This window comes from Lissotriton helveticus, chromosome 4_1, assembly GCF_964261635.1.
Source record: "Lissotriton helveticus chromosome 4_1, aLisHel1.1, whole genome shotgun sequence".
Classification (NCBI taxonomy): Eukaryota; Metazoa; Chordata; class Amphibia; order Caudata; family Salamandridae; genus Lissotriton; species Lissotriton helveticus.
In genome coordinates, this window is record NC_136063.1 from 1,135,495,651 (window position 1) to 1,135,523,584 (window position 27,934).

The 27,934-nt window shown below is 42.6% G+C and overlaps 1 protein-coding gene across 1 annotated transcript in view; it reads left to right on the top strand.

Annotated features, from left to right (window-relative positions):
* The window catches only part of NFX1 (nuclear transcription factor, X-box binding 1), a 1,119,153-nt gene that overhangs the window by 508,794 nt on the left and 582,425 nt on the right, over nt 1-27,934 (top strand). The window contains exon 9 of the mRNA XM_078687738.1: nt 635-852. Coding sequence (XP_078543864.1) covers nt 635-852 — 218 coding nt within the window. The remainder of the gene's footprint in view (nt 1-634; nt 853-27,934) is intronic.

Genomic DNA, 27,934 nt, shown 5'->3' on the forward strand with positions numbered 1-27,934 from the left:
TTACCGAAAGTAAGTAACGTGTACGTTTTACCAATTCCCTCAACATTGGCTTGGATTCACAATGCATGCCATGGGAAACACCTATAAAGGTCTGCGGCTTAAAAACTATATGGGGAAGCTGTGCAAAAAGTCAATATGTTCCAGGGCCAGTACTTTGTGGTCTTGGTAAAGGTGTTTGTATCTCTTCTCTTAGAGAAAGCGTTGCCTGCTGAATCTCAATTTTTACAGAAGGGCAGGGTCCCTAAAAAGAGGAAACTGATTATTCAGTTGAAATGCAGTAGCATTGTGGGGTAGGGACACATGGTAAGCTTTCATTGCCCACACAGACCACTACCCAGTGACCTCTAATTGTTTTAGCATCTCAAGTTGCCTGTCAGAACCGAAGTACCATCCATCACCCAAGGGAAGGCTCGATTTGCCAGAAATTAAATCTTGTTAATTCAGTGCACCTCTTTGGAGATGCCACTAAATTATAAAATAATATATCTGATGTTTGAGTGGACACTTTAATAGGTTGTTTCTCATTGCAATGTGAAACAGTTGTATGTTTTCTTATGCTCTTGCTTTTTCCAGCGAAAGCTGTTTTTCCGCCTGCTGTCATGGTCATGCATTTATCATATTTTTGCTTTTCTAGGAAGCTGAACTGTGGGAGGCACGGATGTACAGAGGTATGCCACCCACAGCCATGCCAGCCTTGCCCACGGCTACCCCAGGTGGTGCGCTTTTGCCCCTGCGGGCAGACTCCTCTCAGCAAATTACTGGAACTGGGATGCGTTGATCGAAAAAACTGCACGGACCCCATACCATCATGTGGAAAAACATGTGGTAAACCTCTACCATGTGGTTCCCAAGGTAACCAGCCACATTTTCCATGAATACTTTGCACTAAAATGATTAAGTGCCTAGCAGCAGTCACCGTTGAACTATAATTTCAGCAGCATATAATTTTTAGACATTTGAACAAAATGCATTAGTTTTCAGCATGAGCAAAATCAAGGCACTGTGGTACAGAAATTGCTTTCATGTCATTAGCATTGAAGCCTGTGATTGCTATTTTATTTACTTCAAACGGAAATAATGGAATTTGGCCCAGCATAGCTTTTTACAAATGTTAAACCTGGTGAAAAGTGGATGCTGGTTGTTATGTCCACAATTAGTTCAATTTAGGAAATAAAATAGCTCAAGAAAACTACTTTAGTTCCATCTCCCGCAATAGACTGCCACTTGTTTTTGTAAATTACAGAATTTTACCTTGTTTATTCAGTGCTAATGCTATTTTGTTTATTTCTTACATAATCTAAGTACAAACGCACAAACCACAGTGACTAAAGCGGAATAGTAATCAAAATACAATACATATAAATGTCTTAAGACGAATAAGAAGCATAGCAAAATGTGCCTTGCACTGAAATATCGAGTACCATTCATGGTGCTCTTTGCACATTTTATCTGTCATATCCTTGATAGCCAGCCTCCAGTTAAATAATTATTTGCCATCACAGAACATATTAATTGGCTTATGGGTTAGATAGTGTAATAACATATAGACTGTCTGCCTAGCTCCCTCTCTCACTCTAGCTCCATCTCCATTTATATATTTTACTGGCAAGACAAAGAGCTGTGTTTGTGTATGTACATATATATATATATTCACTGAAAAAACCATAGGTTATAGACCATATATAGTTAGGAATTAGCATTTACAAAACCTTATTTTACTCACACAAAACCATTGAAATTCCATATATAGTTAGTTGCACTAACTATATATCGCGCACCCGCAATCCACTGCTGATGATGTCACATATTACATCATTCATGACATGGTCAGTGACATCACTGATGACATCACTGATGACATCTCAAATGACATCACTGATGACATCACTGATGACATCACTGATGACAACATCCAGTGACTGTATGTTTCTGTAAAGTTAAAATGTGTCTTACATATTGAAGAATGAGTGGAAGTATAAGTGTCTGGACAAAGGATTTAGTAGGTGCATGACTGAATGTATGAGTGAGTGATTAAATGTGTCTCACTGAGTGCATGGGTTAGTGACTAAACTGTCTTAATTTGTGCATCATTATGTCTGTTGTTCTGTAAACTGCTGCATGTGTTGATCAGTAGCTATATGATTAACTATATGGGTTACTGATTGATTGTCCAAATATTTGTATGGGAGACTGAGTGTGTGTGTGGCTGGCTGGGAGGTGTGTGACTCTGTGCAGATCAATGTGTACTTGTATCAATGATTGTATAAGAAGGTAAGTATGTGTTAGTATATGTTTGAAAATGTAAGGTGCTCTATGTTTAACTGTATAGACAAGAAAATGGAAGTGTCATTGATTCTTTACAGGACTGACTAGGTGTGTGAGTAACTCCATGGATGAGTGGCAGACTGTGAGTGTCTGTATAGGTGTATGAGTGCATATGATAGTGTTGTAAAGATGAGTGATTGTATGTATGAATGATTGTATGGGTGAATGAGTGAATGTGTGTGTAGACATAGGAATCAGTGAGTGCGTATGTAGTAACTAGTATTGGTGTGTCAATGGTTTCAAAAATTATACTCTGTATTTAACACTGGGTGAAACAGAGGTTATATTAAAATGTGAGGAGATGCATTGTATTGTCACATGAATGATATCATCAGTGATGTGGTCATTGATGTCAAATGAGATGTCATCAGTGATGTCATCAGTGATGTCATTTGAGATGTCATCAGTGATGTCATCAGTGATGTCACTGACCATGTCATGAATGATGTAATATGTGACATCATCAGCAGTGGATTGCGGGTGCGCGATATATAGTTAGTGCAACTAACTATATATGGAATTTCAATGGTTTTGTGTGAGTAAAATAAGGTTTTGTAAATGCTAATTCCTAACTATATATGGTCTATAACCTATGGTTTTTTCAGTGAATTTTCAAGGTTTTGTAAATGCTAATTCCTAACTATATATGGTCTATAACCTATGGTTTTTTCAGTGAATTTCATTGGTTTTTTAACAGCTAATATCTGTAGCTGTAAAATGTATTCTTCTTTAAATCCAAAAATATATTTTATATGTTTATGAAGAATTTTTTTTTTAAATATTTTTTTTTCTTCGTTCCCGCTTCGCGTATCGGGAAGCTTCCCGTTAGCTGACCTTGATGCCGCGAAATAGACCGCGAGCCGGTAAACGTTTCTTTACCGCAACTGCCGCGTTAGAAAACAACATCGTGACGCCTCCCGTCCGCATGACGTTTCGCGTTGTCGCGTGATACGTCATATGACGTACTACGTTAGCGAACTGGTACGCTTACCGAGTCGCAAAGCACAGGTTTCTGGAAGCAAACCGGGAGGCCCTGCAAAGCGTGTAACGTAAACACAGCAGGTCATGTGACTTGGTAATAACACTTTTCATTGGTTCATTTCACTTTTGGTTTCCTAATGATGTAAGACTACGTCATAGAATCTAAAATGAACACTTTTCATTGGTTGAGAACTATTGTTCTTCCCAAATGATGAAAATCCCTCTTTCTTTCCTCACTCTGACTTTCATCATTGTGAGAGAAAGACCCTTTGTTACCAGTGAGCAATGGCTTCTTTAGTAGCTTCAGCTGGTGCTTCCCCACCACCTCCACCACATCCAAGGAAGAGTGGACCGATGTGTGAATGTGTTCACTGTATGCAACAACTTTGACACTTACAGAAGCCTCACCTTCTCCATGCCTCCTACACAGTTCTACATGTACATCATAAATGCAAACAGAACAGAATTAATTATACATGTTAAATGGTTTATTTTTGCTGTTCTCAGAATGTATCAAATTTCACTAAAAACAGTGACTTGAAGGTATTCATCATATAACAGCGGGGAAAAAAAAACACAATCAAAATGATTGTGTTTAAAAAACCCATACAACATAACAAATCAGAATTCAGAACTCCTTAAAGTTAACTTACTTTCCATGACGGCCAAGGATGTCCTATGAACAGCTTACACTCTGTTGTGCTGTTATTACTTTCAACCCGCCACTTTCTGAAAGAAAACCTCCATCGTTTTCAAAAACATGTTACATACAATAAATGACTTCTTGCTCTCTACCACAAGTTTCCACAAGGCCAAATCTTGTCAGACCCATTTATAACTCTTGGATTTCTTGTAAGCCAATCCCGTCTTTTCGCATTTCCGCAACTTTCAGAATTAAAATGTTGAAGATCATTTACACAATCCTGGACTAGTAATATCTTCCCCTTCTTGCTCAATCATGTTCTACATTTCCTATCACACTGATACTGCTTACTATGAAGCAGACTTACACTACCTTTATGACTAGTACAATTATTTAATTCTCTACATCACTTTTAATCACAAAGCAATGTAAAACAGTAGACAGCATTGCAGACTTACATTCCCTCTACTCCATGTTTTGATTGGCTGCTTCAATTAGCTTATAAAAAGAAATAGTTTTTCTGAACTCATTCAAAGTGCACGTATTTCTCCATGACGTCCAGTGTTATGGTAAGAAGTTATGTCTCTGTACTACACTTATCCTCAAGGCCAAATAGTGTAGGAGCCATGAGAACTTCTTGAAATTCCTCAGAGCACATCCCGAGATTCTTTCCCTAAAATTTTGGTTTTAAAAACACCAGGTAAGAGTTTTTAAGGTCATATGGCAATTTTTTTTGGAAAATTAAAACAGAATCATTGCAGAATGACCAGCCATTTCTACACTTTAAATAAGCCGTATAATGTCCTGATGTTATTGAAGGACCATCATGATATATAATTGCTACAGTTACAAAAGTCCTTCCTGATATTGACAACTGTGAAGCCACACAATTTTTAATTAAAGTTGTCAATTTTGTTCCATCAGGCCTACATCGTTGGAACATTAAAATGACATACTGGCCATATGTTCGTATAAATAATGTGGACATCATTTCAGATTTACATTGGCTACACTCCATGTTGTGATCAGCTGCTTTTACTAGCTTATTAAAAGAGACTGATTTACTGTCTGGCAAAGTTAAATATATAAATCTTTCTGAGTCTACACTAGTAGTACTTGATACCCTACAGTTCTCGCAGTCATGCTGCCATTGATAAGAAAGCCCAAACAGGTGATCTACATCTACACCTTCATCATGCAATACATCAAGCATATACATTAAAAACTCCTGACAATCTTGCTGACTATTTTGAGAGAATTGTGTTTGGCCTGAACATCTGTCTAACAGATTTCGAATTTCAGACACACTTTCTATGTTTGTTCTATCAGTGCTACATTTCTCTAACACAGAATTTAACAAACTGCAAAATCTTTGATCAGAATTGACCACAATCTCTTCTTTTACATTTTCTAGAGAAAACAAAACAGTAACCACTACATTAGCATAGCAGTTGACACCAGAACTGTTTTCAAATTGAAAACCAACAACATCTTCAACAGAATCCTTTTTGTTTCTGCTTATAATTTCAGGTTCATCGACTTTTCGTCTTTTTGCTACAACCTCCCCAGTATTGGTCACATTTCTTCGTTTCCGGCCTACCACACGTTTCTCAAACAAAGGATACTGAGGCAAATGTGGCGCATACTCTCTTCTCAACCTATTGTATTCCTTAACACAATCTAGATCCGCACAAATGTTTGTGACATCACACTCAATCAAGTACAATCCCGATAAAGTCCTAACTCGTGACAATGCCACATATGCCATACCCTCCTTGAACACAGAACTGCCAATATTCACCAATGCACAGTCTACACTTAAACCTTGCGATTTATGGATTGTCACCGCATATGCCAAGCAAACAGGAAACTGCTTACGACGAACATATAAGTCTTTTACAAGCAAAAATCTAGCAGAACAACGAGCAATTAGCTGTACTTCCTCAATGCCATCAAATTTAATTTTTAAAAATTCAATTCCATCTCTATTTCTGTATTTCACAAAATCAACAACATTACCCATTGATCCATTTACCAGACCTCTTTCAACATGTAAATTCCTTCTTAAAATTATACGGCAGTTGAAGCACACATTCAGAGTCTTTTCAAAACCCGCAGTTTTAGATATACTCTTCTCTAATGAATCCAATTTTGTTTTCAGATTCTCAGACAAAATAATTGTTGATCCCATATGCTCTACTCTGTCAATAGCTTCCAGTTTCACAATCTCTTGCTTTTCTAAATGCAACATTTTGTTGTTGAATTTGGCACATTCTGCAAGAGTTGGCATCAAACATATTCCAGATTTTTTCTCAGTAACTTTCTGAAAAATATTCTCAGGCACAACATCTTCGTCTGGATATAAATTTGTCAGTAATCGTGCATGTAAAGCTTCTTTCCCATGCTCGGTCACTTTTCCAATTCTAACATCTTGTAGAATAGTCTTGTAAACTTCATCCTTTGCCTGACGCATATTTTCATGCAGTTCAGCATAATTGAAGTTTAACCATATATTGACGTTGCCAATGCTCCCTAAGCACTTCCTGGTATCTTCATGCGTGAGCATTTTGAACACAGGTTGCCCTTTCACTGGTGTCAGCTGCAGAAGATCTCCGAAAACAATGATGTGTTTGCCACCAAATAACACATCATACTCTGTTTTGAGAACTTCTTGCATTCTCAAATGCACAAAGGCAAGCATGACATTGGAAACCATGCTTACTTTGTCAATGATAAGAAGTTTCATTTTCCTCAAGACTCTTGAAACTTCAAAACAAGCATCTCCAGATAGCTTGTGATATTCTAATTTGTTGTCATGCTCCACTGGCAGCATCAGTAAACGATGTAAAGTAATCCCTTTAATGTTATGTGCTGCCAGTCCAGTTGGAGCGGTGACAACACAAGACAGCGATGACTCTGTCCTTTCCTGCAAATAACATGAAATTGCTTTAATAAGGAAACTTTTTCCAGTTCCCGCTTCTCCACTCACGTACAGTCGGACAGGCTTCAACGACGTACATGAGCACTCTTTCTTGTCATGACTTAATCCATGATCAATTTGCATGGTAAGTTCGTCATATATTTTCCTCTGCTCAACGTTGAGTTGTCTTTCCAACTCTTCTAAGTTAACCGCATCCTCCTGAGCATGTGCCATGGCTCTTTCCACTTCATTCATAGCAGTGGCAGCTTCATTTTCGATAAGAGGTCCTCCTAGTGGATCCTGACTCAATGAAGCAGAACTCTGACTGTCCTGAGAACTGTCTCTGGCAATCTCGGCTGCAATCGTTGCTTCCTGCTCAATTTCCACATTCAACATTTCTACATATTTGGGAAAGCAGGACATTCTATGGTCTCCTTGGCAGCATTGAATGAGTCTTCGTAACAAAGGAAATCTCCAAGCAGTTCCTCTTCTGCACGCCAAGGCTTAAAAAGTTGCAAAAGTGCTAAATAGAAAAACTCCTTTTTTTCAGGAGATTCGCCACTCAATTTTCGATGGTTTATCAAGTGGCATTTTCTTTGCTTGACCAGACATCCCTCACTTCCTATTACAGCATACACTCCTTTCTCAGTATCTTCTTTGATGTTCCTCTTGAATATGTAATTTTGCAGAACCTCATACAGACAAACATTCTCGAGGTGACTGCTTCGATTTGGATAATATGTATCCAACATGTTGCTCTTCAAAATGTCGGTACTGTTTGGCTCCTTTTCCGCCAAATACTCAATTTCCCGCACAGGTTTCAGAACTCGATTACGCGTTGAAGCAAGACCAACACTCGCCCAAACGATACTCCTGGACTTGGCATAGAGACTTGCTGAAGACAACCGGTCAGAACATTCGTAAGCTCCGATTTCTCGATGCGACAACATCTTCAGACTGAAACTGTACAACTTCTTGCTGAGGCTCTTTTCATGGGAAATGTCCTCCCACATATCCTTCAATTCGGTCTTCTCTTTTTTGGTGATGTAAGATGTCACATACCGAGCCACAGCCATACAGTTATCAGCCACAAACTGTATATCCATGTTAGCATTCCACATGGACAAAATCACCGGGTTGTAGTCGTTGATGTACTTAGACTCTTCGTTCCTCTTCAAATTGTATGTGTTTTTAGGTGATTTCTTCATCACATTATGTCGCAGCGAAGACATCAAACTGTTCACTCTTCCTTTAGAAATCACCGGTCGTGGAAAGCCGAAACGACATTTGGTGTAGAACTTGTCTTTGTTCCGGAATTTACGACGACAGTACTTTCCACATCGATGGCTTTGGAAACGTAGAACTTTTTCTCTTAGGCTTTTTTTCTCCTTTGCGTTTGGAACAGCACACGTAGAATACTGTTCTATGAAACTCATCACTGAGTCTTCTGCATCCGTTCCAAATTTAGGTGCATCCTTGATCCACAGCAACATATGTATATGAGGAGCACCTCTTGCTTGGTACTCCTTCCTCCAGAAGAAATCCAACACCTCTCCAAGAGGTGGATTCTTCTTATTCATGACATCATACCTTCAAATCTATGATTGAAGTACCTACATACATTGACTGGATCCAAAGAGCACAGTTCTCCGGGTGTCTTGAATTCGATGTGTTCTACGTTAGCATTTGCCTCTCGTAGAAATTCAAGTAAGTCTTCCCAGCCATACTCAGCACAGCTCAAAGTGAGGAACCATGTGGGAGTTCCTAAGTTCCTCAGCATACATTTTAAATCACCATGACGACGGTACCAGTACTCATTAGTACCATGCTGACACGCCATGAGATTAATCAGGTGAGAATCCAAAATACTGTCTTGGACATTGACTTTATCCATAAAGTCACTTGCCGAGATGTTTTGCATGTGTATACCACTTTTCAAGATGTGGTTCACTGCATATGACAGTCCAGACAGATCGCTTTCAAACAGGAGATGAAACAAATAAGGAATGCATTGTCGAAACCTAGGATCTCCTGCATACAATCGCAAAGTCCGGTATTCAGAAGCAGGAATTTGATGAGGTCGCTCATCATATCTTCCTCCCTGACCTGTTGGAAAAAGCTGTGGGAAACACCGAGCTTCCAAACTTTCCTCCCAAACACTAATGGGACTCCCTTTCGCTTGTTTCATTTGAAACAACTCAATAGCATTCCCCATGACTTCCTTGGAATGCAAAGGATGAACACTATAATGTTCATATATTTCTTCACTAGTACAGGGTTCTACTTTCTCAATTTGACCAGCACACAAATCGCTATCCTCTTCCTCACTTACTTCCTCTTCTGCAACATATACATTTTTATAGTATTTATTATATTTTTTCAAATACAATGTTGCCCTTTTGACTTTCCTAACATCTACTAAATCTTGCCATATTTTCTTATTCTTTGTCGGAACCCCATTAACTAAGATAACAAGAGGTTCCTCTTCCACTTTTTCTACTCCAATTGTGTTAATGTTTTTCTTCAAATCTAGAGGCAAATAAACAACTCTTCCCTTTAATCCTCTCTGTAAATCTGATGGAGGCAATTTCCCTGTCTTTGGCTCCATTCTTACAATAGCCTGAAAGGGATGGATACTTTGAATCAAAATAGATTCATAAGTATTTAAATCCTTCAATTCAGAAGGAATCTCAACCAATTCCAGATTATTATGAACTGCTCTAGCAGGCATCTGGTTTTGATTTAATTTGTTACAACAATAAGTACACACACGTTGATCCAATCCCAAATCAAAACAATTTTCTACCATCAAGTATGTTGTAAAATCCTTCCATTCACTATTATTTTCCCTTTCACTTTTTCCATATAAATCCACTAACTTAGTCTGATTCTTATAATAAGTGCGTCGACAACACACACAAGTGAAATTTGGCCTCTCACTTGATTTCACCTCAAACGTCGCAATTTCCCTCTGGAAATTATCTGTACTGGAAACCTGTACACTATCTTCCACATTACTCTCTTCTTCTTGGTCAATTTCAACATTCTCCTCTTTACTTCCAAAGTAACAAAACTCAATTTCTTCACATATATTCTTCACATCTATTTCAGAACCATGCAAAAGAGCAGCGCATAATTGTTTAAGCATAATTGCTGGACTCTTAGCATAATACAACATTCTAACTAATTTCCTCACTTTATTATGACGCACTGCTAGCATCCTGAAATGATGAAAAACACTCTGGCATACTCTCCTGGAAAGACAGGCCAGTGAATGACCATGCAAACCTATCACTTCTCTCACTCTGCAAGAATCTAATTCTTGCAACAACTTCATTTTCTGCTTCAAACTTTTCTTATTAAATGACCGTATAAAATCACAAAGCAAATTGATGGAATCCTGTCGTACACTGCAAATACTACTACACTTCCAGGTGTACACAGGACCCTTAGGACGTCTCCCTAAAACCTCCTTACCTAACACCTCTTCTATCTCTGTTCTCACAAGTTTTTCTTTTTCAACTGGACAACCATCTTTCACTTCATAAGCTCGACCACTGGTGTCAACTGCATGCACCAAATCATTATCCTGGAAATAACTCTCCTCATTAAAAAATGCCTCAGAGCTTGAACTATGCATCCATTCTCCAGAAAAAACTTCACAAAAATTACTACGATTAACTATTCTCTTCCATCTACTATTTCTTTTGAAATCATAAATTGCCTTGTTTAGCTTCCTAATTCTATTGATTGTCAAAATAAATAACTTACGTTTAATTTCAAATGCCTGATCAATAACTTTCTCAACTATTTTTTTTCTCTTATAAAAAACCACTTTCTGTTGACCTTTCTTAATATTTTTTAACAAATTCCCAATTATCCTGTTGCGGAACATTCGTTTACGAATGTCCCTAAACTGTTGTTTCCTTCTACTTTCATGCATAGAGTTATCTCTTGCTCTAGCAGTAAAATTTCTCATTGGCCTTTCCTTACCATTTGAATTGTTTCTCCTTTTCTGGACTGAAACATTTTCTGTAGTAATATTTTTTTTACTAGACATATTTCTTATGACTGTTTTTGGACTCTTACCCAGTGCTTTCTTGGTGACTTGACAAATCTTTTTGTTAGAGGACTGCTGCATTATTCCATGGTCCTGCTGTCTTTGACGTTTTGCAGCCTTTCTCACTCTTTCTTTGCTTGGCATCCTAAAATCTTGAAATAATCTGCAGTTGAATCTGTGGTAAAATATTATAAAAAATGTTATTAACCACTATTACCCAACAGTAAATTAATAACAGTCATCAAAAACTTAACACACTACTTAAGTATATAATATACTGAAGCCTATCTCCAATTTTTCACTGAACAGGACTCATCTCTTCTTAACCTTGGATAAACCTCACCTACTCTGTGTCCCCTGCACATAATTAAATGTAAAGGGGCAGATTTATATTAACTAGCACATCCCCAGGGATGCACCAGTTAACGTGCACCGCTGCTCTGCCACCCACGGTGTGCCGCATTTACAATCAGATAGGACAAAGCTACATCAAAACCCTGCGCCTGCTTGAAGCAGGCATAGATCTTGACGCAGGTAGGCTGAAAGCTAAAGCAACAACTAAGTGTCGTGTGCAGAAGTTACAAAAAAGGAAAAATGGCGTTTAAACCAGTAATGAGCCCATGCTAACTTAACACAGAGTAAAAATATCCAGGATCTACATCAGTTTGGGGTTCACGAACCTGGCAGGTACAAGGCACTGAGGCTTTCCACCGTGCATGTCTCATCCCAAATCATATGTTGTTTGTGAATGAAACAATTTCCCAGACCAAATGCTTTGGATTGGCTACTTCTAAAAAATTAAACACCCCTACTATCCCGGAGTTAGAGGAATATGATGGTTGGAGTAATTTTACTCGTTGTCCATTAAAGATTTACAGGCCCTACTCCGTAATTCTTCCTTTAACATTTCCAGTATAAATCCAAAAGGTTGACTGCTTTGGCAACGTGCCTTATCCACGGTTTAATAACGCTGCCTTTTGCTTTATATAAGTTTTCAAATTGTATGAAATATATACCAATAGGTCGTTATTAACCTTTAGGTAGTGGTTTTCTTCATGAGGTCTGGTCGCTTCCATACACATACAGATTTTCAAAGATGATCAAGAAGTTTATCTGAATGGAGAGGAATGCACTGAGACGCCAGATCATTCACTAATGTGTAGGCACATACAGTTACACGGTTCATGCAACAAACACCGACCAAATATGGCTTGCGTGTTGCAAGGCACACCAGTTCCTGCTATCATCCCCACGTTCAAGTTCTTGGAAAATGGTAGTTATTTGATGCTCAATAATGAAGATTGTTCTGGGTTAATTAAAAGTATTCCTTTTATCGTAACAGTAAATGAACGGGTTATTTGCTGCAGAAATGTTCTATTTCCTCCCACACATGAACATAGGGAGTTTTCAATCTGGCCACAAATACCAACCTTGGGAGCACATTTCAACGGCATGACAAGAATAAGAGCTCTTTTGTCTCAGAGAGAGGTGGCCTTGACTTCGGCCCGTGAAACTTTCGTGCTTCACATAGCGAACACCCGTACAGAGGTGCAGACCCTTTTAAATACAGATTCGCCTTTCCATTTCAGCAAGATGGTTCGGACTATCTCTAACGCGTCCTCCACAAAGGGCCTGGCGCACTTTTTTAAAGTTGTTACCAGTGGTCTCGTGACTTCATTTGAGAAAATCTTTGGAGTCATCCCTGCTTTCTTTCATTCTATTTTTTCCACTCTGCTTCGTGTATTCCCATTTTTACTTGCATTACCAGCGGACGCTCTTGTGCTTTTTTACATTTTTAAATATGGATGTCCCTCCTGTGCAAGCTCCCGCCCTGCAGCTGCTGACACTGTTCCGCAATCGCATGCTAGAATATTATGGCACAATGCCGTTGGCGATATTAAGCACGGCATATGGATTATCTTTTCGATTCTCCTACTTCACCTGTGTCCAGCCTGTATTTCACTGCCTGACCTGTGATTTCGATTGGGCCATTGATTTGTGTCTCTGCGGACCGGTTTCTCCTGACGTCGACTTTAATCAGCTGATGACTCCTATCATTACTCACGAGTTGGTTTGTCCTGGCGAAAGGATTATGGCTGTGGCATTGATGCATGGACTAATTGGTCCCTGGAATTTACTGGCGGCAACACAGTCTTTCTTGGAACAGAGCTTTCTTGAAAACCCACCGAGCTGTCCTCTGATGTTGATAGAGGATCCGGTGCTGGGAGAGCACGTATGTTCTTTTCCGCTTTTAAATTGGATGGCTGAACTCTTTTCGGATGAAGACGGTGACTTCCTATTGGAGGCTGTTGCAGCTTATTTTGCATACACAGTTATGTCATAGACCTTTTTCATGTTTGATATACTGAGTACTAGCATTTCATTGACAATTCATTGACTTATTTGTCAAGTTTTTATTATTTAGCTTGCCTATTGGCTTAAGACTCGATAAAGTACTTGGCTGTTTTATTTTTCTTTAGCATTAAATTTTCCTAGTTTTTAATGTTTTACCTTGCGGACTGTCCACATATAAACTTGCAATCTGCTCTCATGAGATGGCACTTCTATTATCTTATTCAGTTTGTTTCCGGATCATGGGGAGGTGTCATCTAGGTCCTGGATATCTTTACACCGTGTTAAGTTAGCATGGACTCATTACCGGTTTAAACGCCATTTTTTCCTTTTTTGCAACTTCTGCACACGACACTTAGTTGTTGCTTTAGCTTTCAACCTAATAGTTCATCGTGATTTACATGACAATAATATGTTATTGCTCTACTATCTGCTTTACTTGTTAAACTATATCTGTACAGCGAGTGCTGAAGTTTCAAGAACAACACGATACAGAATTGTTATGAGGTCTGATCTCCACGACTTCATACTCCTAACATAAGTGCAGCTTCTGCCAATTCTGGGCATGAGGCGGGTTTTATATTGCTTTGCCGAACACACATACACAACACTTGATGCGGTTCACATGAAGAGAGAGCTGGTGTATGCTGATGTGATTCCTTCAAATCTAAGACACTAAAGTATCGGCACGCCCTAAACCAACACAAAGAGACCTTCTTAGCAAATAATATATTATGTGTATTAGGGAGGGTGAGATATAAGCAGCCGCGGGCCGTGGAGGGAGTTACGGTGGGGCAGGGAGGCGGGGAGGGGGAGGGGCAGGGTGGAGCCCTCTCCACCCTGCCCCTCCCCCTCCCCGCCTCCCTGCCCCACCGTAACTCCCTCCACGGCCCGCGGCTGCTTATAAGTGTTGCTAACTCTTATTCATTTACAGCATGTTAACATACTGTCACCATTCGCTTTTTATGTACTACTAACTATGCTGGTAATTTTGCTACTGATAATATGTGTACTTGTATTATCTAAGATACTACGCCTGAGAAGACGGCATTAGTAAATAAACATTTCAAATACACGTGTTCTTCTTAACTCCATGTTCTGGTTTCTAAGAACTATATAACGACCGACTGTTCATGAGTTCCACGTATCCTGAGGTACTATAAGTTCATATTGTGGATTGTCTAAACATTGAGAGTTTGTTATATCCAATGTGACACTGTACCTAGCTTGCTAAGGGGTTTTGATTACTAAGGTGAGTTTTGGGACACCCTAATTCGCCGAGGTTCCAATCCTCTGTCCACAGTTCTGTGTGAGAACAGAAACCCTGCGACAGGGGCACCCCTGAGCCTTGCTGGAGCTTCATCACACTTGCGATACAACTCCAGCAATGCGCCACCTTTACGGCACAGATACGTCACGCATCTGTGCTGTTTTTGCCCCATGATGCGCCGCATTGTAAATGCAGCACACCATAGGTGACGGAACAGCGGCACAGAATGACTAACACATCCCTGGTGATGCGCCAGTCATCATAAATCTATCCCTATGCTTCTTATCTTGTTAGAGATGAACCGCCATATGTATCATCAAAGTTTTTTGCATTTCCTAAATAGCGAACTTTAAGGAATAAATAGCGATTCTTTACCATTCCTAGTTTGCGATGAGCTATTTGCTAATTACAAATTACCCATTCATTTCCATGCAGCAGGAGGCCCATAGGAATGAAGGTGCAATTTGCGATTAGCAATTACCTCATCGCAAATTACGAATTTTTCCGAGGGTGCAGGGGTGTCTCAAGAACACCCTGCTGCACCCCTGAAAAAGAAATTTGGGGGCATATGGCGCACATAAATTTTGAAAACATTCCTTTACCTCAAAAACGATTTTCAACTCATAATTTGAAAACACTGCACATGGGGAAATGACTTAAAATGTCCTTAAGACACATAAAAGCGTTTTTTGATTGCCTTTGCACCATGTTTCAGTCACCTTTAACATGCCTATGTAACGGAAACATTCAAAATCTAAATTTGCCATGCACAGGTGGGAGCATATTTACAAGCAATTTGCTCCACAGACAAACTTCTTACATTGAAATGGGAAAAATAACATCAGAGACTCTCAATTACCTTATAAAGAAGCAGACACCATTATGTCCTCATCAATATTAAAACCATTGCTTTTTCTCAAAAACGATTTACAAGTCATAATTTGAAAACACTCCACAGCTCCTATGCACATAAAAGCCCTGTCAGTACTAATACTTCACATTTTCTCCAATTACAATTTCTCAAAGAAACAAAATCTATTTGTAAAACACTTGAGACAAAGCAACATTTGAAAAACACAACTTTCTTCATAATTTTCTCCTTAAAGCACACTATTTTCTATCTAAATTAAAGAAATCTTTTCTCACCTTAGCAAATACTTTGAGTTTCAAAACAGTCTCAGAAACACACCAATTTGTCTTCAGCACAGCAAAAGGTATGCACTCCACAGTCTGCAGCTATCAAAAGCACAGAAATGCTGTAATTCCTCACACATATCTCTCATGTCACCCAATCAAAACTCTTCCCTCACTTTTTTTCAAAGCAAAACCCTTCCCCCCTCTGCCCCCTCTCTGCTTTTTCTGCATAGCAACCACCTCTTGCAAGACCTCTGGTGTTTCCAAGTTCACACAACAATGTTGCAATTGAACTCTGAACTCTCAGTGCACCTGCATATCCAGAGCATTCTTTCATTTAATGATTTTTTCTTCGCCACTCAAAATACATCTTTCAACGAACTCATCCATGCACACTAACTTTCTGTTTTCAGCAATCAAAATCCACCAATCACTCTTACTGCTTCATTAACACAGAAACTCCTCAGTTTTTTTCATTTTACACTCATTTTTTCAACTGCCATTTCATTGCCACACTTCATCTGACTGCAGCAGAACCTTCTCTCGCCATGTTTTCTGTCTGGATTGTTGGACATAGTTATATCTATTGGGCTCAAAGGTACGCTGAAAACAGGAATTTACCTAACCTCAATTTACAAGATGTGGAAATTAAGTGGTTTGGCCACAGAGGATTAAAATGTCACCAATTGATACCATTGGTGAAAACCTTTATGCATTTGCCAAAACCTGACCTGTTAATTGTGCACTGTGGAGGTAATGATTTGGGCACTTTGACTGGGGTAGGTCTGGAAATGCTTTTAAAGGACACCTTTGAGCAATTGATGGCACTTTTTCCTCAGACTGCCTTGGTATATTCAAATATATGCCAAACACAGAAATGGAGGTGGTCGAACCAATTTTGTCCACAAATTGAGAAGTCGAGGAAGCATGTAAACAAATCTGTTTCAGCTTACATGAGAGACCATGGAATGGGCTCCCTGTACAACAATAACTTGCGTTACTACATGCAAGATATCTACAGAGGAGATGGAGTTCACTTCTCAGATGAGGGCAACAGAGTTTTCATTTTGAATTTAAGACTGTGCATTGGTACCTACTTATAAGTACCTAAATGTACCATAAACCCAAAAGCTCTTCTCAGAGCTACCCTACATCTGATCACTCACAATTATTATTTTACTCTAACTTTTTTCACTAATTTTCAAGAAAGTACGCTCCCCGGTTCGCGAACCGGGCGCACTCCATGCAAAAAAACTAAAAAAACGGTATATTTTTTTTTTGCCCTGCGAGACCCTTTCAAAGCCTCCACATCAAACCTAGGGGGTCAGGGACGATCTACTATGCCCCCTTATGGTCATTTGCCCCTTCGCTTTGGCCTCCTCTTGTCTCTCGATCCTACCGAGAGACAAGATGGCGGCCGCTACGGACTGTTTGGAATGTTTACAGACGCCGAAGAACCAATCAGCTTCGCAAACCTCCGTAACGCGAAAAGTACGCGAAGGGGAGCGCTGTTACAGATATATATCTTTTTTTGAACGTTAATTTCTCAAAATCCACTGGAGCACATATATTGAGACCTAGCAAAGGCACATCGGGCTACCAGTCCCTACAATTTTGCCAAGTTTCGTGCAAATCCATTCAGCCGTTCGATTATTATTATTTTATTTTTTTTTGCCCCGCGGGGCCCTTTTAAAACCTCCACATCAAACCTAGGGGGTCAGCGACAATCTACTATGCCCCCTTATGGTCATTTGCCCCTTCGCTTTGGCCTCCTCTTGTCTCTCGATCCTACCGAGAGACAAGATGGCGGCCGCTACGGACTGTTTGGAATGTTTACAGACGCCGGAGAACTAATCAGCTTCGCTTCACAAAGCTCCGTTGCGCGAAAAGTACGCGTACTGGAGCGCTGCCCGGTCCGCTGTTACAGATATATATCTTTTTTTAAACGTTAATTTCTCAAAATCCACTGGAGCACATATATTGAGACCTACAAAAGGCACATCGGGCTACCAGTCCCTACAATTTTGCCAAGTTTCGTGCAAATCCATTCAGCCGTTCGGGCTTCAAGTGAGGCCAACCGCCCTATGGAAATTAACATGGGAAAAACGCGCTTTGGGACCCCCCTTTTTTCTCGGCCCCCCCTTGACGAACCCCCCCAAAATTATCAGGGGCTGCTCAGAAACAAAATGTGCCATTTTCCTGAAAATTTCAGCCAATTCCGTCCACAAACGCCAAAGTTATTAGACATAGAATTTTCAAAAATCCCATAGAGAAAAAATCCTAACTATATATACCTACTGGCGACCGCCAGTAGGTAATATGTGTGTGTGTATCTATTTGTATACACGCTTTTATGTTTGCCGTAAAGATTCCAATACATTGAATATCCAGCACTATGTGGAGTGCCGTTTCTGTGCGGATGCATACAGAGGATATATATATATATCAGGTAAATGAAAGTAAACTTGTCCCCAATAATACATTTTGTTTAGAGCTACTATACTAATAAAGGTGCATTCACACAATATCATAATTCGAGTTACTACCACAGTACAGCAAAATTGAAATTAGAAAAACAATAAATGTTTACTGCATTACAGACTACATGTAACAATTAGTTTACAGAGGGAAATAATTCCAATAATAGCCATAAGGTCTCTTCAAAGTGATTTTACTGCACTGCACAAATGTAACCATTTTCTTTTCCTGGTTTGGTACTGTTTAGTAAAAGAAATATTCATGAACAAAAGATCTTGGCACAAACCATATGCAGAGAGTGCTTTTATTACCACTGTTAAGGGAGGGAAGGGCATCATGACCCACTCAAGGCTTTGCCTCTCATAAGTCATGGCCCACCTCACACTGGCAATTGTAATTAGCAGCGTATTGCCCTCTGTCCATTTGGTTACCTTGCTGTTTTTCTAATCCGAATTGCTGTGTGTGTGTGTGTGTGTGTGTGTATATACATATGTATAGATGTTTGTGTCTATACCTATATATAGATGTGTGCATATATACATATACATAGATGTGTGTGTGTATACATATATAGAGATGTGTGTGTGTGTGTGTGTGTGTGTATGTATGTAAATATATAAATATATATATATATATATATAATTGTATACACGCTTTTATGTTTGCCATGAAGATTCCAATAAATATAATATCCAGCACTATGTGGAGTGCCGTTTCTGTGTGGATGCATACGGAGCATTTATATAATATATTATATATATATATATATATATACACACGTGTGTGTGTAAATATATTATTTATTTTATACATAAGGTTCTATATAGCACGAGCATGATCCCAAAGATATCAGAGCGCTTTACAATAGAAGGCAAGGAAGGTAATAAGTTGCAGTACCAGCATCAAATATGAATAATACATCAAATATTTACAACACAAAAAGGGTCAATAAATAGTAAAACAATAAGTGATACAAGGGGTGCTGAACTGGGAGCAAATGATAGGTAAGAAGAAGAGTAACACTCAGTGCAGGTTGTAAGTTTGTAAGACCACAGCCTTAGAACAGATGATCCAGAGCTAATTAAGGTAACAACTTGTTCATAAAGAATCTTTTCGCTTCCAATTTGGAAGCAACCATGGAAGGGATTCTGGGTACTTCCTGTGGAAGAGAGTTCCAGATCTTTGGTGCAGCGCCGGAGAATGCTCGGTGGCATGCTCTCGTTTTGAGAAAGATCTGTGGTTTCAGGAGGAAAGAGTTAGCACTTCTTGAGGGTCTACCACCTCCGGATAGTTCTAGCTTTTGCGCTAGATAAGTGGGGTTTTGAAATGGAGGGCTTTGTGAGACAGGCAGGCAGTCTTTAGCTGAGTTTGTGCTTCGTAGGGGAACCACTTAAGAGATTTTAGGACTGGGAATATGTGCGCATTTCTTTTGGTACCCGTAACCAGTCTGGCAGCAGCGGTCAATGAAACCCTTAGTGGGGCCAAGGTATATTTGGGGAGGCCACAGAGCGTAGCACTGCCATAATCTAGTCTCGGCAAAACAAGCGCTTGGACTACCTGCTTGACATCAGCTTGAGGGAGGAAAGGTTTGATGTTCCTGAGTGTCCTCATCAGGTGATTATTTCCCCCTTGCACACATTGGTGAAAGGATTCTTCATGTTCAGATGCTTGTCCTGGATGATTCCGAGAGATTTGGCAGAGTCAATGATGAGGGGGGAGCAGTTGAAGGCAGTGAGGTGGTTCATCCAAAGGTCTAACTTGGGGATGTGATTCGGAGGCGAAATGAGAAGGAATTCTGTTTTGAAGGTGTTGAGCAGGAGGTGGTTCTCGGTTAACCAGTTTTGGGTAGACATTAGCGTAGTGTTGAGTGATATGAGGTTATCCGGGGAGGATATTTTTAGATAGAGTTGCGTATCATCCGCATACATGTGGAAAAGAATGTTCGTGGAATTTAGTGTATTAGCTAAAGTTTACAAGAACAAGTTGAAGAGTATAGGAGATAGGGCGGACCCATACACACTACAGATCTCCTTTTCATTGTTTTAGGCGCAACTGTTGCATTTATACTCTGGGATGTTTCTGTATCTGGAGTATATGCTGTCAAAATAACCATCACACACAGATTGCCAGAAGAACACATTCACAGACTCCTAGGTAATGTAAGAGCCTGCACCCTTAATTTACATTGATGATCAGTGAGATAGGGCAAATTCATTGTATGACTTTTCAGAGAAGGTTAAGACTTCAGAACATGTTTCCTAGATTTTGAATGCTTTTTACATGGTGGTCATACGCGCGCTCCTCCTCTAGGTTCACAGTCAATCCTGTAAAATAGCTTGCAAACACTATACTGGGCTGAGTTAAGTATCTATCCTTAATTTCCACTAACGCCACCTATTTTGTCCTGCTCTTACAACTTAAGTTGTGTAGGAACATTGTAGCTGTCATAGGACGAGAATGGGCTGGCATAACAATTGTATGTATTTCTTGGTGCTTTATTGACAAAACTGACATCGGTGTGATGTTTCACTAACCAGCTCGGCCCTTGCCAACTCCGTAACCTCAGTCTGGCATTCTTTCTTATGAAGTAGCTATGTTTGTGTCTTGGTTTTAGCGTTCCCTTTTCTTGATAAGAGATGCATAAGACTTTGTAATGACTTGATCAGGGTTCTCCAACGAGCATTTCTGAAGCTACTGGTAGCTCTCCAGCTACCTATGAGGGGCACTCATTTGTGTATCTCAACATTGTACATGAAAAGCTTTGGTTTGGTTGAATTATATAAATATACAAAATAAGATTTGAGGCTGTCATTTAAATGGTAATTCATAATGCTTTGGGCAGTCTTATTATATAAGTTCTTTCTTGGGTATAAGGGGTCATTGCGAATATGACTCTTGTTACATGTACATCAAGTGGTCCTGAAGGATGCCGAAGATGCTTAAAGGGTGCTGTGGAGGCAACGCGGTTGATAGGATCTTTCTGCAGGTCTCTGATGATGGTGAGGGGGTCCAGTTTGCAGGGTTGACCTCCCACAAAGTCCCCTCCGGTCTGGCTGAAGTCGAGTCACAGATGGACTACCAGCCAGTTCTCGCAGTCACAAGTGAATCCTTCCTCAATCGATAACTCTCCTTTTGAGGGTCCTAGCAACTTTCCGACAGCTTGCTTGGATTCAGCTAACTCAGGTGCAACTTTGTGCCGCAACTCTTGGTGCTGCACGGCGGCTGTGGTAGTGGTTCGAAGACTTTGAGCTTCCAACTTGCAGCAGCAAGCTTCTTCTGCTGTTGTGTCCCTATGCTGTGAGCAGTAGGACAGTCAGCTGGCCCTTGGAGTCTCTTGGCTTGAAAGGGCACTAGAGACAACTCCTTTGAGCATGACACGCAAGGCACAGTCCTTCTCTTCGCTAGCTACCAGATGCAGTCTTCAGCAGTGCAGCCTCTCTTTGCTGGTCCCTCAGAGCAGAAGGGTAGTCCCCCTTCAGTCTTCCTTCAAGTCAGTCGAGATCTGAGGTCTGGGTGCCCTCTTTATGCTCGGAAAGTGCCCTCAAGGCAGGAGTCGGTTGGTAGCCAGTGGGCTACCAGGTTCCCCCCTGCCACCTGGTTGCCACTTCCTATGGAGTGTGGCATCTGACTATCCCAGGATGCACCATTCTGCCCACTCCCAAGAAATCACGAACCCACTTCGGGAGCTCAGACCTCACTAGTCCTTCCCAGGGTTGTGGCTACCTCAGGGCTACACACCAGTGGCAAACCGGTTTGGCAATTGATTTCCCCTCTGTGATTCCTGTACCAGCTTCTTGTCTAACTTAACAATTGGGCAGCCCTTTCCCCTGGTGCTAAACATCTGCCCTTCAAAGGCGGCTTCACCGTTGAAGCCGGCCTTTTGGGGGCAAACACCCAAGTGGCTTCCTGCAGGAGGGAGGTGACACTTCCCTGACCTGCAATTCCTAATTGTTCTCCTTCCTGGGAGTCGTTATAACTTTTTTCAGGAGGGCAGAAAGCTGTTGCATGGAGCAGGCTCCATGTGGAAGGCACAATAGTTTTAAAGGCAACAAAGTGGCAGCTGTGCTAAAGCTGCACACTGCAACAAGTTACATTAAGTTCGACTTGAGATTGGAGTCGGGCCTAATGTAACGAGTTGTTTGATAACTTGGAGGCCAGCTTTGGCTGCACCCAGGAGTTAGCACAGCTGAAGGGTCAGAGTATAACCTTGAACTCACCAATTGGGCAACCAAGTTTTTCCACAGTGAAATAATAGTTTTGCGTTTTATTGCCAGGATATGTAAAGAAAATGTCCTACCTGTGTCATATGTAGCACGCTGCCTTTAGGGCTCGGTAGGCCTACCAGATGGATGAGTTAACACGCATGTCCATGGGAGGAGATGGTATAAATATATATATATATCAGTAGGTAGTTATAGTTAGGACCTTGTTTCTATTCAAAAAGCGTTTTTTCTTTTCCCAATAACTTTGGTGCCGGTTGACGGATCTTCGCGAGGGGGCTGAGAAAAAAGTGGGGTCCGAAAACGCGTTTTCCCTATGTTATTTTCCATAGGAAACTTTAGACAAAGCTACAGACCGAACTGCTGAACTGAATTACACCAAATTGGGCAAAAGGTAGGTCTTGGTTCAGAAAGAGCCCCTTTTTTAGGTTTCGCCTCGCCGAAAGGCTGCACAGCAGACTTTCGCGCAAGGCGAAAGCTTATGTCTAGAGATGTGTACTCATGTCCCGCCCCTCTGTTCCATTGGCTAGCTCCATAAATGGAGGCTAGCCATTGGAACAGAGATCTGTCCGTCATGGCCGGAGCAGATTTGTGGGCGTTCCGGCCATTTTTACTCATCCCGCCCCCTTGCGATCGTCATGCGGCGGTGGGCGGTGATTTTATTATTTTTTTTTTTTACAGCTTTGTTTTCCACCATTTCGGAAGTGTCCTTTGCAGGGGTGGGTTGCGCGATGTCCCGCTCTCCGTTCCCGCCCCCCCCGCCCGCTGTCCGTGTGCCCGTTCCTGCCCCCCCTCCCGCTGTTCGTGTGCCCGTTCCCGCCCCCCCCTCCCGCTGTCCGTTCCCGCCCCCCTCACGCTGTCCCAGTGCCCGTAGGTGCTTGTTTGGTGCTGTTAAAGGAATGCTAGTATTGTCTGCTACAAAACTGGTTAATATATGCCAGTGCCCTACGAACCCTGGACTAAGGCATTGGAGGGCGCAGCCACCTGCGGTAGGCGATGGCTGCTCTGGCGTGGATTGGTGGCTGGTATCGGCCTACAATCTGCCACAAAATGGCCTATCTTTCGCACTGTGTATCAGATGGTTTTCGGCACTGTGTTCAAAGCAGAGATCGAGAAGTCCTTCGTTGACATCACGGCACGGGAAACTTCAGGACTACAGCTCCTCGGAAATCAGACAAGTGACCTAAGGCCATCCCTAAAGCTAAACGAACAGAACCCAGAATGAAAAGATGCTTTTACTTCAAGATCGAGTCAACTCTGCGCGACAGCGGCTCGCCTACATTCAGAGAAGAGTAGTCTTGATTTTTTTTTTATTTAAGAGCGAACAAACCTGCTTCAAGGCAGATTTGATTGCCATGGTAACAGAAGGAGAACGACGACTGGGCGTGAATCTTCGCTAATCCTTCCGGCTTTGCGATGAAGCAGTGTTCCGTCTTGTCCCCTTGTAGCTCCCAGGAAGCAGGCTCTGTATTGCATCTCCTGCCTTGTACGCCCAAGGTGTGGCCCGGGCCCGGGGGTGATTGCACCCTGCGCGCCTCCTCCGGAGTGTACCGGGTGCTCCGCGGAGTGCCCTGCAGCGGTCGGTGCCGCACTCAAACTTTTACTTGTTGCGCACATGTTTTTTAGGAATCGCTTATGATTTTAGTTTTGATATTCGAAAAAAGGCTGCTGGTTACAGACATGAAAGTGGCCCTTTTCCCTTCAGGATTCGCCCACTGGGTGTCAGTGGTGAGAGCCAGTGAAATGCATATGAATTTATGTATTCTGATTGGCAAACGTTCCGAGCAATGTAAACATCACACTTTCAGGTTGGAGAAAGTGACTCGAGGAATACTAATTTAAGACGCAGGCAAGCCACGGGCGAGAGTGGATGGCTGTTCCGAAAACATGGCCCCGCCCATACATTGAGCTGGAGATGTAACACAGAGGGACAGCTCTTGTCTGTTACTCAGGGAATGTAGTCACTCAGGGCTATTCTCCTTTGACTAACCCAGAGACTCCTAAAATGTCTCCAACGAGAATATTAGGAATTCACAGAAAAAAAATCCCTGTGAAGAATATGGTGACCTTCAAAACGAATTTTGGGAATACTAGTAAATACCCTAGAAAACGCTTTGCTTTTCTGAAACAGTTACCTCAAATTTCATATTGAGATGAAATTGACACCAAAAGAGCAAACCATATTCGAAGATCAAATCTCATCTCAAATTTGGCAACTGGTGTCCAAGGAAGCTTATCTAATTGAGGGAAATTCCTGTGGTCACTCACATCCTAGATTCATATAACCATTCCCCTAAGCATCCCCTCCACCCATCAGAAACAGTGGCGTTGTAAATATTGACTGGCCAGCCAACCTGAAAACAGGAAAAGTATAATTGCTCCCCTCGCTGTGCTTGCTCCCCTGCCCCCTGGCTGTGCTTGCTCCCCTGCCCCCTGGCTGTGCCTGCTCCCCTGCCCCCTGGCTGTGCCTGCTCCCCTGCCCCCTGGCTGTGCCTGCTTCCCTGCCCCCTGGCTGTGCTTGCTTCCCTGCCCCCTGGCTGTGCTTGCTTCCCTCCCCCCTGGCTGTGCTTGCTTCCCTGCCCCCTGGCTGTGCTTGCTTCCCTGCCCCCTGGCTGTGCTTGCTTCCCTGCCCCCTGGCTGTGCTTGCTTCCCTGCCCCCTGGCTGTGCTTGCTTCCCTGCCCCCTGGCTGTGCTTGCTTCCCTGCCCCCTGGCTGTGCTTGCTTCCCTGCCCCCTGGCTGTGCTTGCTTCCCTGCCCCCTGGCTGTGCTTGCTTCCCTTCCCCCTCGCTGTGCTTGCTCTCCTGGGTGGGTGTGTGGCTCTGGGTGGGTGTGTGTGGCTCTGGGTGGGTGTGTGTGGCTCTGGGTGTGTGTGTGGCTCTGGGTGTGTGTGTGCTAGGGAGTGCAGAGTGCAAGGGAGAGCAGTGTGCAAGGGAGAGCAGTGTGCAAGGGAGAGCAGTGTGCAAGGGAGAGCAGAGTGCAAGGGAGTGCAGAGTGCAAGGGAGTGCAGAGTGCAAGGGAGTGCAGAGTGCAAGGGAGTGCAGAGTGCAAGGGAGTGCAGAGTGCAAGGGAGTGCAGAGTGCAAGGGAGTGCAGAGTGCAAGGGAGTGCAGAGTGCAAGGGAGTGCAGAGTGCAAGGGAGTGCAGAGTGCAAAGGGAGTGCAGAGTGACTAGGGAGTGCAGAGTGACTAGGGAGTGCAGAGTGACTAGGGAGTGCAGAGTGACTAGGGAGTGCAGAGTGACTAGGGAGTGCAGAGTGACTAGGGAGTGCTAGGGAGTGCAGAGTGACTAGGGAGTGCTAGAGAGTGCAGAGTGCTAGGGAGTGCTAGAGAGTGCAGAGTGCTAGGGAGTACAGAGTGACTAGGGAGGGCTAGGGAGTGCAGAGTGACTAGGGAGTGCTAGGGACTGCTAGGGAGTGCAGAGTGACTAGGGAGTGCTAGGGACTGCTAGGGAGTGCAGAGTGACTAGGGAGTGCTAGGGACTGCTAGGGAGTGCAGAGTGACTAGGGAGTGCTAGGGACTGCTAGGGAGTGCAGAGTGACTAGGGAGTGCTAGGGACTGCTAGGGAGTGCAGAGTGACTGCAGAGGCTAATGGCAATGTAAATGACAATGCCATTTATTTATCTGTTTTCAAAACCAACACATAAATACAAGTTTTGTCATTTACAATGCCAATAGCTCTAACTTTTCCAAAGGCGAAACCATTGCATTGTAAATGCTTGTTTTTAAATGGTGTAAATCCGTTCAGTAGTTCCTGAGAAATTAGAAAAGGTTTCGATATCTGGGGCAGCTGTGGTTTCGCGAACCCGCACGAGCTTCACTGTGATTGACTGCCAACACTCCAAACCAGGAAGTGTTGGCAGCCATCTTGTAACTCGGTAGATCAGAGAACGATGCCAGTCCTGGTGATTTACACCTTCATATCCGGCTGAGACTGAGAGACACTGCCTCAGACTCACCCCCCCCACAAGTAAAGTTAGACAGTGACATACACACCGCGAGCTGCCCATATCAAATGCCTGGCGGTGCTTCATGCACAGTGAGGTAAACACGTATGTGCTTCAGCAGCACATGTGTGAGGCATGCCCCCCAAGCAGTGTTTCTCAAACAGACCCACAGAGAGGTGCCTGTTGTCACTGGAGAATTAGAAAATCGGCAATTGAAGCAGCACCTATACTCGAGGGCTGTGAAATTATGTATGTGTGGTGAGCCTCACACTACTAAAAGAGGGGACGCGCATCACAAAGTGTGACCTGCTTAACTAGGGAATGGTGTGCCTAGCACAGCACATGGAGAGGATGGGTTGCACGAGACACAAAGCCCGAGAGGTGAGGTAGTGCTGGACCACAGTGATGCCTAGATTGTACAGGGAACGAAGCGCCCTGCTCAAGGCACGCAGGAAGAGGGGGTGGGCTGTTTCACCGGTGTGTGGTGAGCTTCACACTGCACATGGAGGGTGTGGGTTGCGGTAGGCGCTCAGTCCGAGGGCTGAGGTAGTGCTGTCCGACAGTGATGCTTAGACTGTTCAGGGAGAGAAAAGCCCTGCTCAAGGCACGCAGCACTAGGGGGTGGGCTGTTTCACCGATGTGTGGTAAGCCGCACACTGCACATGGAGGGGGTGGGTTGCGCGGAGCACACAGCCCGAGGAGTGAGGTATTGCTGGCCTACAATGAGGCCTAGACTGTACAGGAAGGAAAGCAGCCTGCTCGTGGCACAAAGATTGAGCAGATTCATTGGTGTGAGTGAACCTCACAGTGAGTGTGACCATCTGCTCGTGGTGCACGGCGGGTGTGTTTTTACTACTTCGTGGTTGGTATTGCACTTGCACTGCAAGGGGAGGGGGTGGTTGGTTCGAGATGTGATGCGTTCCTGTGTCCGAAACCACACTGCACAGAGAGAGGGTGGTGTGAATGCAGCAAACAGCATGAGGGGTGACCTATTTCACTAAGGCAGCATGTTGTGGTGAGCCTTACACTCGCTCGTTGCACACAGCACGCGCAGTGAGGTGTTAATTAGCGCTTGGCACTGAGCACGAGACCTAGGGCAGTACTGTGCATGGTGAGTTCCACATCGTCCCGAAATTCAGACTGCCTGTTCTTTCTTTTTTTTTTTTTTTGTTCCTTGCATACAGCACGAGCGGCTGGTCACTGAGGCTTGCTGACCCCACACTGCAGACGGGGCGAGGGAATGTTGTCTTCGTGGCGTACGGGCAGTGAAGTAAAACACAGCTAGACACTTGCTGCAGCCGGGCGGCCGCACCTCAGGCACCCCCATGGATTATCATCAAAGGGTGCTGCATCTCGATAATTACTCCCAAAGCTGGACCTATACTTGTCAGGAGGTGTCCACCCTCTAGCTTCCGTAACAATGCATTTGCACTTTACACACTATGAAATAACAGGCGCTATGTGCAAAAGGCAGCACTTTGAACGGGCAGGTTCTGTCACGTACTGAGTGATTGCACGTCTTCAGTTTAAAAGGGAGAGTAGCAGCACTTCTTAGCAGGTGTGCAGTACATTTAATGGGAGAGGTACTTACTCGGTCAAACTGAGTTGC